Genomic DNA, 15,095 nt, shown 5'->3' with positions numbered 1-15,095 from the left:
TCCAGCCGTCGACCAATCAGCGGCGGCCCTGAGCCGTTCAGTCGTTGCCCGTGGATACAACAGGGGGAGCTTGGTGTCAGTTGTTTACAGTGGAGCGGAGCTCTCCAGTCTACCGCCGGCGCCGGTCGCTCCCTCTCCCTGCCTCTCTCTCCCTGCCTCTCTCTCTCTGCCTCTCTCTCTCGCGCGCTGCTTCTGTATGGGATAAACGCAGCTTTTGTGGACATTTGTGGACATCTTTGGGGTTTGTTCTCCGGCTAGACTACATCATAACACACCCCTGGTTATGTGGTAAAGGCTAACAGGCTCTTTTCACTTCGTTTCTTGCCTGAGACAGGTGCGCGTGGCTCGGCTTTCTCGCCCCTGAAGACAGCGGTAGAGTTGGTTTGGGTTTTTTTTACAAGTCTATAAAACCCATCACCTCTTCAAACGACGAAGTAAAAGAGGCGGGATGGATAACGAAAAGTATTTACCGGAATTGATGCGGAGAAGGACTCGCTGGACCCGTCTTTTCCGCACGCCTTGCGGCTGCTCGACCATGGTAAGTTTCCCGCTCGGGTCGCGCGGAACGCGCAGAACGCGCAGAACGCGCGGAACGGCACGCGAGCGCACCAAGCGCCATTCAAAATGAGACGACCGTTATTTTCCGTTAGGACTTTAACGGACTGTGGACGGAAAGGACGGAAACCCGAGAGAGAAATGAGTAAAAAACGGAGAGAAAACACAGAAAACAACGAAAGAAAGAAAGAGGATGGAGGATAAGAGTGTAGACCTCCGTCTCCTCTGGTAACGCTCACTTTACACTGATATCTCTCTTTTTTTACCACACAAACTCACACTAAACGTGTCCTCAGTGTGAGCAGGTGAGTAGGCTAGCCAACTAGCTAGCTATTCACCTTTATTACCTACCAATTACTAAGATAACCAATTTCTACTCAGTTAACTGTCAACTTCGCCGTGAAAACAGCATTGCAGGCAATTTTAGATACTGTTCCCTAAAGGACGCCCTTGGTTTTAAAGGAGGTGAGGAAGACGGTCCAGACCATCCATCCATCCATCCACTCACGGTAAATGTAGCACTGGGTAACTTTAACTAAAGAGACACGTGATATTTCTTTCAGTTATTCAGTTCGTGTTCAGTTGGTTCACTTTAATTAGTCTTCCTTCGTTAACTAAACCAACATCTGGGGTCTGAACCTCAAGCACATCTACTGAACATGAGTCAAGTTATTATGGACCCCTGCCTTTGAGGACCAGTTTGTCCCAAACGGCGTTACTACCACAGTAAGTAGAACATAAAGAGTACATACTATAAAATGGTTCTGTAAAGTACTGAAAAAAAAAAAAAAACTGTATTGGGACCCTTTTTATAGCACTATACCACTGCATATCCAACCATATACAATAAAGAGGACTATTTAGATAGGCACTGGTCCCTTAAAACATTGACATTCATCAGAACCACTGGTTTTACTACAGCATTTCTGAAGAACTCGCTTTAAAGACTATATTCATTAGATCTGCACTCAGTACAGTTAATTTATTTTATGTATATTTTTTAATTAGAAGTGACTGATGAAAAGACTTATTCTCTGAGAAAACAGGAGAGGGAATAACCAATCTATGTATTATATATATATATATATATATATATATTATATATATATATATGATGCTGTTCACTCACTCTTCCACGGAGTAGCACACTTTCCACTTTCTATGTTTCTGACATGATTCCTGATGCATTCTAGTCATTTTAGCTGCTGGAGTGGTCAAGACTGTCAGTCCATCATACAATTGACCATATGTTTATGGCACTCTCAGGCTTCGTATCCTCAGTGGGAGAGAGCAGGTGAGGATACGTTTGTGCCATCCATATCTTAGTTAACATTAAATTCACAAGACAAAATAACAACTGTAAACAAACCAAGTCTAGAAAAAGGAGAGAAGAGAAAGAAATGACCACGTAGACCGTAGACCATGTTGAATGTTGTCCATGACAGAGCAGGTGTGGCCAAAAAGTCCTTAGCATCACTTATATATATATATATATATATGAAGAGTACAGCAAACATTGACTCAAGGTGTCAGCAATGAGAGCAGAACATCTGTCCCTCTTTCTACACTGCTCTCTCATCAAGCACAAATGTAGTTCTTGTTTATATTCATTTAGATCAGCTTCTTTTAATCTGTGTTCATTTACTTTATTTACTTTATTAATTTCACCTACATTACACTATAGGCTCTTCACAAAAGGGTCCTTAAACTCGCAGCAAGGATAGAACCCTTTTAGTGCAATTTCTTTAAAGGTTCAAATGTACCACATGTGTTTCGCATATGTTAATGTCATTTGCTTACGCACTGCTGCGTTCGACTCTATGTTCATGACGTCTACATTCATTTAATTTTATAATAAACTGACTAAACATAGACCAGATAACGTTAACCTTAATGCGGCACAGATGGTCTGGTCGGATGTTCTCATCGCACCCTCTCTCACAGGGAATGCAGTGTATGTTCCAGTGTTGGTTCCTTTAGATTGTTTAGTCTGAGTTCATTCATAAGGTTATCCGTAACTAAGAGATGGATAATATGGATGTTTTGTTACATTTAAGGACTTTAATTGAGGCAGGTGTTCTGCTGCAGGAGGTACTTTACACACGTGCTGCGACAGGAACAAACACCTTAGAGAATTTTAAGCAGTACCTGCGAAATCCACGGGCAACGTGGTCTGTCCATCAGCCGATCTGGCCCAAGCTTGGGTTGTGCCTGCTGGGCATATATTTGTTAGGCATTTTAAGAACTTTGCACTCATGCTTCTGATCCTCCACCAACTCTGTGTGCCTGAGGAGCCACGGCTGCAAACATGTTCTCCGCTTTACTGTTTGTGTATTGGTGCATGAGCGAATGTGGAACAGCTGGAGGCTGGTGCATGCCATTCTTCAGCTGAAGTTAAAAAGTTGGTGTTATGCAATGGGATGCTCCAGCGTGGTGGGAGAGCGGACTTGCGCTTGGTTGTGAGCTGGATGGGGATTTGGTTTAAAACATGATACATTTGTGGTGTTTGTTTATGATCTTGTTGCGGTATATTAGAGGACTTTTGGCATTTGCTCAGAATTTTGTTGTCATTTGTCCTAGTTTTCTTCTTCAGTTTTATAGACATCGGTTTTAGCAACACGTGATTTGCCGGTATAGTCTATGCAATTTGTTACTGAGCCTATTACTGTCTAGTAATTTTTTGCTCCAATAGGTGTGCAGTAAACACAATGTGCTTCATATTTTACTCTATTCTACTGAGTGAGCAAGTGCTTGTCATAGCAAAATTATTATTTTTTTTTATATACATATGCATTTGTTTGTTTTATATTCTATACAAACTGCAAATTACTGGTAAAATATTGTATTCAGTGTTTAGAGTATTTTAAAACAACATGAGTATATCAGAGTTCTTTGCTTTAAGATTTGCTCTGCTGAAACACAAGCCATTCATGATGTAAATTTGATCATAACTTCATTCTTGACGGCTCTCTCAGTCATTTTAGAATCATCTATTTTTTATACAGCTTGCCATCATTTGTTTGAGACCTGTGGACTAACCAGGACTACCATATCTGAACTGTTATACTTTATTTATCTGTAACCAAGTAGGTTTTATATAATAAATATAGATATCAGATGTAATGATAGATTGTATATTAAAAACATGATATCTGAAGTCAGTAAGGTTTAGTAAGTTAATACAGGCAAAAACAGGAATATACAATGCTTTTTGTTCAGTGTTTTACATTCTTGTCATACACTCTTCTTCTTTTATAATCAGGACCGAAATTTTAATAAAATATTGGTTAGTCAGTGCTCTTTAAACCCTTAAGGAGCCTATGTCTCGCCAGCAGGCAGAAAGTGTCAAACTTCTATTACCAGAGAAATATGCCTTAGTTTGTAATAACTATATTCACAGTGTGTATATGTATTTATAGCAATTCCAGAACCTTTACAGAGCAGATCCACCCTCAGTATTAGCGAGTCTCCACCCTCTCAGCACATTTGAAAAATGCACCTTAGGGGGGTAGATAACAAGCGTGTGAAGATGGAGTTCAGTGGGGTAGAAAGCAGCCAATCAGAGGCTTTTCTGCTTGAGATGTCGCCAGTGGGAGTATCAGCATAGGGAAAGTCTACAAAATAAAATCTTCTCTAATTTATCAGAGGATAAATTTTTCGCCACTAGGGGCGCACCATCCGGTTTTGGCCAAAAGTGCCAAATGCCAAAAGTGTCATTTATTAGCATAAAATAGCTATTACTGGACATGTTGTTTTAAACCATTACTACAAGGAGTATGTGTGTAAAAATGTTTGTATAAAAACAATAATTTAACTTGTGCTGTAAGACTTTTTATATATTACATATTTACATATGTAAACACCTTATAACCAGTGTGAACGGGTGGGCAGAGTAGTGTGTTTCCGTAACATTATTGAAACAAGGAATATAAAATGCATGTTTGTGTTTTTGTATGTTGTATGTATGTATTTAAAAATGCTAGGAAACTCTGTTCTTTCACATATGCATCCTTATAGGATAGTAGCGAATATCCCCTGTATTAGGACCAAAAGGACATTCTTCTGAAACCTACCTTAGGAATCATTCCAAGAGAGAGAGAGAGAGAGAGAGAGAGAGCGAGAGAGATCGAGAGAGAGAGAGGACAATTGGGAATGGTTAAGTAACTCCCCCCTTTTGAGAGTGAGTAGATACCCAGATGAGGGTGGAGATATTTCTGCTGCTCAGATTTGTGTGCAGGCATGAATGCATTGATTTTAGTGGGAGAGAGTGGGAGTGGAAGGACCATTAGAAATGTGATTGTGCCGGGATGCGGAACAGAAGTAGAGCCAGCATAGCGGCTGAGATAACACACACACTCTCTCTCTTTTTTTTTCTCTCTCTCACACACACACACACACACACACAAACACACACACACAGAGTACACTTTCTGCCTTATCACTTCCATTCCTGCTTTAAGAAATGGAATGGCTCTTCATGGAGAAAGGAGCTGCAACAAAAGCTGTTACAGAGAGAGAGAGAGAGAGAGAGAGAGAGAGAGAAAGAGAGAGAGAGAGAGAGAGAGAGAGAGTCAGAAATAGTGAGAGTAAGACAGAGAGAGGGAACAGAGTTGTTACACCAGAGCAAAATTGCGAAAAAGAGCAAAGACACCATCAAGCGTGCGATAGCTTGAATTTCTCCTCCCTTTTTTTTTGACACTTCTTCACACACACACACACACACACACACACACAGAGAAGTCTGTAGTGAGACTTGCACTTGAATTAGCATCAGGCCCTTTTCCCAAATTCAAGAATTAGGCAATTTGCAAGCAATTAGCAGCCACACAGCGAGCCAGTTGCTTGTCTGCCGAATCTAAGGAAAACGAAGTGGCCTTATCTCCACCGCTGCACAGTGGACCAGCCATGCCATTTAATAGAGCTCGTTCAGAGAGTGCTTTACTTAATTATTCACTTGGCAGAGAACGAGATAGACAGACACAAACAGGCGCAAGTATGAACTCTGAATGCAAGGCCGCACACGCTGACGAGCAAATCTTTGCTGAACAGCAGACTTACTTAGCTACGTTTTATGCCAGATCTAAACACTAAATCGCTGCTGTTTTGCAAAAAAACATGTATCTGACATTTTTCACTTTGAATCTTAGAATTTAAATCTGGCTTTACCTTGTATCAAAACTTTATGATGGATGGATCAATAGAAATGCTTCACAATGATTTAGAATGAAATCACATTGACTTCCATTGAAAGTTAAGAAGTTAAGCTTTCCTTTTCCTGATTTTGTAGATTGTATTTTGGAATTTGTATGACAGCAACGACATGCTGTAGAAATGCACCCTTCATGCTCAACTGTGTTTAGATTTAATGCACAGCTCCTTATAGTTATTGCTGTTTAGGAAAGAGATGTATTTAATGCATGCTGATCTGAGTTTGCTGAGTAAAGCTGCCTAGAATAATTTGAATACACAAAGTGACCTGCTGTTGAGCTGATATTCGTTTCTCTATTTTGGTAGGGATGTTTTTTAATGCAGAGTATTGTATTATAGCGGAAACAACAGTGTGCAGAGAATACAAGGTACATGTAGCTTACAGGTATGTGCAAAGATTGATCAATGTAATGTGAAACCAATGTTCAGAAGCGTGATTTCCACCCGAAAACTGGTTCACCATGCGTGCTTTTTTCCCTGCTGTACTGAAATTGTATTGAACCATGGTGTGTACCATTACTTTTGTGTACTCTGTACATTATATATACTATACTTGATAACTCCACTATCCAGAGGATAGGTCGCCCTTTTTGAGTCTTGGTTCCTTGTGCTTTCACACCTACTTTGTTGGATGCCAATCAGTCAAACCTTTTATTTAGTTCAGTTCCTTCTGATAGGAGTGAATACTCCACTCATATGTACCAAAAAAAAAAAAATGTCTATTCTTCTTGTTGTCTGAGGAGAAATAAAGCAGGTCATAATATTGTTTTGCTGGAGCTGAATTTCAGAAACAGAAGAAAATGACTTAAGTCTCTATGAAGAAATAATGAGAGTAACAACATACTACCACAAGTGTACGTTCAGTCTGTAAACTCAAACACTAAGCCAACTGAGCAACTCAAGGAAAAATGCTGTGTCTAGCTACTTATTTCTTTGATTTAATGTCATAATGCCCAGCACTGCTTGGATCCACACCAAACCACGGTGTACCAAAAACTGTCTCTCAGTCCAATTCCTGCAGTTAGAAAAGCATTTTATGATGGTCCACACAAAAGGAGAGAATGCAACAGATAATGCTTTTCTTTTCTTCTAGCTGCACGTCAGCACTGTGCTGTGCACATGATCAGCCTGTTTAACATTCAGCTCTTTACAGACGCTCCTATCATTCTGATGGCAGACATGTAGTAATATAGTAAAGTGAAGCAGTGAGTGTGATTTTGGCACATGGATCACAAAACATATTTATGGCCAAGCATGTGCAACCTGATTGGCTCAGTTCAAATTGACAGACCAATCATTCATAAAAAAGCAGAGCTGAAGTCATGTTTATTGTTATTACTTAGATTGGTACATATAGTACATTTATATCAAGGATGTGTAGGTTATAGACATGCTTAAAAAATGCTGTAGAAGTATAACTGACTAGATATACCTTAACCTTTATGGATGCAGTAGTAAGCTGAGGCAGTGACATTACGAGTCTGAACATTTGAACAGAGTTTTGGTTCTTGGAACGTTCAATCTGTCAAGATTTCTGGATGGTGATGGTGATGCTGCTTCGGTGCAAACCATGAGAAGAAATTAAAACCAGGGTTGCCTTTATTTTCCACTTTTCTTTAGCAATTTGGAAAGTTTCTAATATCATCGGAGGAACTCTGACACGGGCATTCGGAGACAAAATTACCCCAGGACCCCATGCAAATGTATTCTTGACTGAATAGGGCTTAAAACATACAAATCTTTATCATTCTCCTTTTTCTAATAATGAGGATATGCTGTTTTGTTGGGTGGTGTTTGCCTTGCACAGTTTTTTTTCCGAACATTAAGAACAGCTGCCAACATTAGAAAGTTGGGGTTTATCCTAGAACCTTTTAAAAAAGGTTGATGGATGTTCTTATAATGTTCTCTGTTAGCTGCATTAGAGCCAGTGTTATTTAACTACCACTCTTGCACTACTCTGAAAAATAAAGTTTCCTTTTCAGCTCTTTATCTCCAGCACCAGATTTCTTACCAGACATAAAATAATTACTCACTTTGTAATTTAATCAATCAGTAATTAGGTAGATAATAAGCAATACCCTCCTGTCGTTAAATATCGTTTCATGACCTCACATATATTTGTACGTGTGCGAGGGAGTGAAAGTGTGGACTTTTACATGTGGCTTTTGCACATTGGAAGATGTTAGTGCTTCTCCTCGCCCACCTTGCTTTTCAAATTGCAACCTGTTAAGACTGCAGTTAGACCTCCTACTACACAGGTCAAACTGTTAAACACACACTGCAGACGTTAGAGTGTGGAGAACGAGGCAGGGATGGAGAGGCAATGCAGATGATTGAGAAGTAACATGAAAAATAAAAATAAATCAGCACTCTTTGTTCCAAAGGCTTTAAAAACACCATTTGGGCCACAGTATTTTATAGTAGCACTTTACATACTAGTACAGCTGGTGTTGTAGTGAAAGTACAGTGCTTTTATTATACATTCCCAATGCTTTGAGTACTATGTTGACTGCAGATTTCCGTCACTTTTTGTGCTGTACTATGGAGATTCAGTTATAGGTGTCAGTTATAGAACTATCATTTTGTAATACAAATTCTAACACCAACACAGAGTATGCTATTCTAATGCAAATTGCCATTATTAGCAGTACAGTGTTATTCAGTGCACATTTTAAGTAATTGGATTATAACTTTCAGGGTTTTTTTATTTCTAGTACAATAAAAACAGTATTTCAGAGCAAACGTCTAACACTTACAGTACAATGTCTAGTAAACATTCCCAGCATAATAAGTCCATTACTGTAGTGCAGGTTTCCAGTACTAGGAGTGCAGCATTATAGTAAACATTAACAGCACTTTGAGTCCATTACAGTGTCCATTGTACTGCAAATTTTCAGTACTATAAGTACAGCAGTCATGAGGAATAGTGTTCTAGTGTAAATTCTGAACACAGTATTATGTTGCATATTGAGCTGCAGATTTAATTCAAATGTCCAGTACTGAGGGACAGTATGTTATCACAGTGGTTCTCAGACTTTTTTTGTCTACAGTCACCTTTGTAGACAGTAAATGTCATTCCAGCCTCCCATATTTAATGGCAATTAGTAGACCAGGGCCTTGTCTTACCAGAAGCTTGTCCCTCTCTGGACATATGTCATTTAAGTGCCACGTTTTTAGATTTGGCCAAAGCAAATTTACTTAAAAAATTAAAGAGAAAAGCAGCCCCCTTAGCAGACCCCATGCCTTGGTTTGAGAACTGCTGTGCTACCATGTCAGGCAGTCAGAGAGTTGTAGCCAGTGTGTACTACCCCACAAGAAGATACCTCAGGCCCCTCTCTTTCAGAGCCCCCCCTGTCCCCATCCTGCTCATCTAATGCCTGCCCAGCAGCCATCAGAAACAAACCCTGGCAGTCAATCAAAGAAGGAGCACAGAGAGAGCAGGCAGAGACAGGCTTAATGGGGATCATTATACTTGGCTCATCGACAGATTGTGTGTATGTGTTTACTTACTCACTCATATGTGTGTGCTGCTGTTGAACTTTAATTTGGCCACTAGCTCTGTGCTCTTGTGAACCCCCGTGATCTCCAAAAGAAGCCGCATCTGCTCGGCTGGTTTGGACCCATAGGCAAACGGTACTGGCAACACTGCTGTTCTGGGATCATTTTCACTTTTCTCTAGAGATGTTTCAGTTTGGACTGCAGTGCACTGCCAGAAAAGCAAACATCAGACACAAAACGTGACTTGGTAGAAAGACTGTATTTGGGAATTTTGAACCTGTACTGAAATTTTAAATATTATTTGCAAAGACAGTAAGTTAGATATATAGGCTAATTGCAGGTAATGCACATGTAATGACCTGGAAGCACCTGGAAGCATATCATTGTTGTCCTGCAAAAAACATGTCAGTTATTTTTATTTTTACATTTTGACACAGTGTAAATATGACAGCTGTTGTTTACGTTGTGCCCAAATTTTATAATGAATGGACCAATAGAAATGCTCCAAAAGGTTTTTTTTACATTGAAAAAGATTTTTCTACACTTGCAAAGTTGCTGTTTTTGGATAAACGAAGTTTGTGGGGCAATATGGCAATATTTTATCAAAACTTAATCAATTTTGTTATTGTGAAACACAGTATGCTTTTGTAAGCATATTGAGGGTATCTTCAGTGCTTAAAGGACACTGATTAACTGCACATTGTATTACAAACAGTATGGGATAGTGTTTAAATAGTAGTTTTAAGAGTATGTCACTAGGGATGCATGAGATAAATATTGTTTATCATGAACATTTAAATTCATTTCATCAATATTTTTTTCATATCACCCAGCCCTAGTGACAGCGATGATATATTGGTACTGAGCTGATTTTTATGGATTCTTGGTGGTGTATGACTGCTCTGTGGTGTAGATTGGAAATGTTGTTACACATGCATTAAGATTCCCCATAGCTTGTAAAGATTGTTCTTTGCTCACAAATGACAGTCACACTGTTTGGACACAGTCATGTGAAAAATAGTTTAGTAGTACTGTCATGAACTTGAACATTGAACATGCTAACTGAAGCCTGAGTCTTGTGAATAAGCATTCTCATTGTAGAATAATGGACCTGTTCATTTAACCCCTATAAGCCTTCACAGATTGATGGGCAGCAACTATTACTTTTTTATGATCATTGCTGATGTCTTTGCTCCACATCCCTGAATGCTTTAGACCAGCGACTTGCCAAAACTTCTGCTTTTATAGAGATGGTCACATATGCTGATGATCAGTTGTTCAAGGCCATTTGATTGGCAGCACCTTGCTGCTACTTGCCCTCTTAATTCCTATGGAAATAGTTAGGGTGTGCTTAATTTTTCACACACTACTTCGGCATTTTGGCCTAGTTTTTATTAAATAAATAATGAGGGTTGAAGGGTGACAAAATAATATGTACAACCATAGAATTCAGAGAAGGTATACTCTATTTCTTACAGGACTATATGTCTAATTTACTTAATTACATGTATTTATACTTGAATTTCCTTTCAGACAGATAGTTTGTTTTTTTGTTTGCTTTTTTGTTTCAGATGTAAACTTCTATTCTGTCTCTGTATCTGATGCATGTTTTTCTGTACTACATCTCAACAGGTATATAATCACAGTAAGGCTTTAGAAATATGGTAAAGCCAACTGACGCTGAAAATGAACCACGGCTGCCTTTCACCGTAGGTTAAGAGGCAGTTGATCAGCCTCATCAGTTTCACTACCAGCGTCATTTGGGTCAGTTCAAACCCAGATGAGCCTCCAAGGCCCCACTGCCTGTCCTGACTGGGGACCATGAAATAACTAATAAACTTGGGCTTATTGGGATTGTGAAATTGAGAGTACAAATATGAGTAACAACCCCTCCTGGGAAGAGAGAAAAAGAGAAGCCACAAGAGAAGGAAAATCAGAGAGAAGTAAGTGATTTTCTAAAGTGTTTACACTCCAAACCTTGAAACACAGAATTTATCACTTATCTGAGCAGCTTGTGTTTATCCATAACCCCCTGTTGTGTTGTTTGCTGTAAGATGCTGTCTGTAGCTGCTGCATCCTGTCCAGATATATCTGCATCCATTATTACTGTGTTAAATAATGCAGGAACGGCTTGTTTAGAGCAGGGAGACTTACAGAAACACTTCGTCCAAAAGTGCTAAAGTTATTAATAATGGATAAAAGTCAGTTGGGGGCAGTTAGCTTTGCGCAAATGAGAGCTTGCTAATAGGGCCCCAGTAGCGATCAATTGGTGTTCCCCAAGATAGCATTTTTGGTCTGAAGCTTTCATTTAAAGGTTTGGAGATTTCACTAGCTAACAGTACTGTGGCATGCATCTAAAAATCTAGACGTAAACAAGTTTATATGGACATCAATAAGCGCTTTCCAGATAAAGTGTTGTTGTTTACTGAGCATGCACTAGGGGCCAGTTTCCTGGGCATGAATTAAACCTAGTCTAGGTGCTTTTGGTGACTGAAAAGGGAGGAGATTTCTGAGAACTTCATTTCAGTGTTTTCTTGTGGACGGGCAAACCTGTTTTTTGGAAGTGCTGACATCACGGTGTGAATTTGCACATGGTTTAATGCCAAGACAGCAGAGACAGCTGTGTCACCACAGCAATGTAAAAATAGATATGGATTTCAAACTTTTTTCTGGTGCAAATCAGGGTTTGTGTCTGTGTGAGAGTTTTGGACACCTGCTGTTTGAACACAGCAAGAAAATGTGTGTTGTTTGAGAGTGGGATGCAGGATGATGGTAATTAGTGCAACACTCTCTTCTAATTGCTGCAGTATTTTGTGTTCTCAGTAACAGCCAATCAAAATGCACATGTTAATGAGGCAAGAAATAACAATGACCAGCCTCTACCAACCCAAGAAGGGTGCCAAAATGCTAGTTAACATCTTACCATTTTAATAATAAATACATACTGGTTAGTGTAGCTCTGAGATGTCCAGTGTTTGGTCATGCAGCGTGTCTGGAGAGACAGCCCACTCTCGTTTTGTGTTACGACCTGACCCTAGACCGACTCATAGCACTCTGAAATATTTAACATTTAACTTTTTCCTCCTTTTGTGACACGTGGGTCGGGTCAGAAGGCTGTGTTTGGGTCGGGATCATTGTCTATATAAAGTTAGCAGAGTAGCTTGTTTGCTAGCTTGTTTGCTAGCTTGCTAGAACTAAAGCAGTTCTAAAGCAAGCAGAACATTGAGTACATTAGCTGCAGCCAGGGACTTCATTTCTGCTGGGGAAGCATGTTTTCTTGACCTGGTTCTGTTTGGAGTCACGGAGCAGTGGGCTTCTCCAGCACAGCCAGAGAGCAGCTGGATTGAGCCTGGGTGGGTCATTCTGACCCACCGCTGCGCTCTCACTCCATTTAGAGGATTCTCCGCTGTGTTTTTATCCTGCAAAGCGCGTTCCAGAAAGCCCCGGCACACTTCACTTTAATGAGATACAGGCATGCACTGCCTGTAGCACAAGACTGCAGAGGAAAGTAGGGTAAAAAACAAGAGAGTGGAAGAGTAGAAAACAAATGATTATCAGTTTAAAAGATCCAAACACAGCCTTAAAGCAAAACACAGACATAAAATGCAATATATCAGATATATCTTACAGTGAAAGTGAAAAAAATAATAGTTGGACTTCATTTAGGCAATCATGGAGGTAATATTACTAAATATTACTAGACACATACTAAAGAAACATCATTTGTAAAAACGTAAAAAATAGAAATGGAATTTTCTAGTGAGGAAAAAGTAAGAACATGCTATGCCCTAATATCTGATATGTCCCCCCTTAACTTTGAAATAACTCCTGTAATGATATACCAGTCTCTGACATCTTTCCCACTCTTCCATGCAGAATTCTTTCAGCTTTAGTTTTTAGACAGATTGTCTTACATTTTCCTCAAGCGCCTCTGATACAATATGGAATTCCTAGTGGATTCTATTTTGGAGAGCGCTTCAGGACCTATTGCAGAAAAGCAGCTCCAAACCACTTCCATGCATCACAGCTGATATGGGTTCTTGTGCCCAAATGCTGCGTCTGGTTTATGCCAAACATGTCTTCTGTCACTGTTTAAATGATTCAACTTTGGATTCATTTCTCCAAAGCACATTGTTCCAGATATCCTGATCTTGGTCTAGGTGTTCTTTGGAAAACTTTAGTCTTGATCTGATGTTTTTTTTTTTGGCAGCAAGGGTTTCCTGCTTGTACAAAAAACCTCTTTTGGATGGTAGATGCTGTACTTTGATTTCAGCTGTGGTAAGAGCTACCTGTACATCCTGTGCTGACATTTCAGGATTGTTGTATACTTCTTTACACGTTTTGTAGTCTGTTGGACTAATCTTGCTAGAATGGCCTGACTTGGCAATGTTGGCTGTTGTTGTACTCGCACATTTTTTTTAAATTTTTTGTGGACAGTGGCACAGCTTATTTGTAAGTGTTCGTAAGTTCCTTCCTAGACTCATCTGCATCTACAGCTTTCTTCTGAAGACCTCAGAGAGCTCTTTGGATCAGGCCATGGTAATAACACTCACTGTACCAATCAAGAGCAAACCAAACTAAACATCTGAGGGTTGGATAAGTTCTTATTCTAAAGTTTAAATTTCAGATATTTTAAGTAGTAATAAATGTGTTCTGATACCTGCATCTATCATATATACACTCAGTTGTTCTAAAAACACATTAATACATGTCTTATTTTGATATAAGCTAAAACAACAGCAGACTGACAAGTGGAGGTAGTGTTTGTCTATGTGCAGCAGTGTATGTATTTCTTTCTGTGTGTGCCTTGGCTCTAACGGGTGACCCTTCACCTCGTCATGCTCTAATGTTAATCCGGGCTGGTGTCATCTCCTCCGTGGCTTTTCCCTCTTCAATTATGCAGACATTAATCTTTCAGCACTGCAGCAGCATAGTGCAGCACACGGGACAGAATCAAAGCAGCCCAGGATAACAGAGGATTACAGAGAGAGAGAGAGAGAGCAAAAGAGAGAGAGAGAGAGAGAGAGAGAGAGAGTAAGAAATGGAGCTGAAGAGAAAGACAAAGCATGACAGTGAAAGTGAACAAGAGAGAATGAGCAAGACAGAGTGAAATACAATAACAGACTGAGAGAGAACAGATGAGAGAGATGAGAGAGCATGGAACAGAAACAGAGAAGAGCCAAAGCACCTTTCCAAACTGAAGAACCTCCAAACGTTCCCCAATGATCTTATACTTTTAACAGTGTAGAACGAGAGTGAAACAGAGAGAGATGGCAGAAGGAGAGAAAGAGAGGGTTAGCAAAAGAAATATATATAAAAAAAAAAAAAATAAAGAGGAAGGGAGAAAGAGGCAGCGAGACTGAAGAAGAAGAGAAAGTGAGCGAGAGGGAAACAGAAAGAAAAAGTGAAACTGTGAGTGAGAGAGTAAAAAACAGACGAAGAAGAAACGAGAGAAGTAAAGAATGATAGAGAGAGATGGAAGGAGTGATGAGGAAGGAGAAAGAGAGATAGAAGGAGTGAAGGAGGAAGAGAAGGATTGAAGAATAATAGAGATATTTAATAAGTGAAGGAGAAAAGAGAGAAGAAGTAAAGAATGATAGAAGAGAGATAGAAAGAGTGATGAGAAAGGAGAGAGAAAGATATAAGAAGTGATGAGGAAGGAGAGAGAGAGACAGAAGGAGTGAAGGAGGAAAAGAAGGAGTGAAGAATAATAGAGAGATTGAATAAGTGAAGGAGAAGTAAGAGAAGTAAAGAATGATATATATATATATATATATATATCATTCTTTACTTCTCTTATGATAGAATGATATATATATATATAAAGAAAATAT

The 15,095-nt window shown here is 39.4% G+C and overlaps 1 protein-coding gene across 1 annotated transcript in view; it reads left to right on the top strand.

The window, feature by feature from the left end:
* The first annotated feature begins 102 nt into the window (after window positions 1-102).
* Window positions 103-15,095, top strand: part of khdrbs3 (KH domain containing, RNA binding, signal transduction associated 3) — a 167,817-nt gene continuing 152,824 nt past the window's right edge. Inside the window, 2 exon segments of the mRNA XM_072674285.1 lie at window positions 103-476; window positions 479-538. Coding sequence (XP_072530386.1) covers window positions 449-476; window positions 479-538 — 88 coding nt within the window. The 5' untranslated portion in view covers window positions 103-448.

The sequence above is a fragment of the Salminus brasiliensis genome, chromosome 2 (assembly GCF_030463535.1).
Source record: "Salminus brasiliensis chromosome 2, fSalBra1.hap2, whole genome shotgun sequence".
Classification (NCBI taxonomy): Eukaryota; Metazoa; Chordata; class Actinopteri; order Characiformes; family Bryconidae; genus Salminus; species Salminus brasiliensis.
The sequence above is the reverse complement of the archived record's forward strand: the minus strand, read 5'-3'. Positions and strand labels throughout refer to the sequence as shown.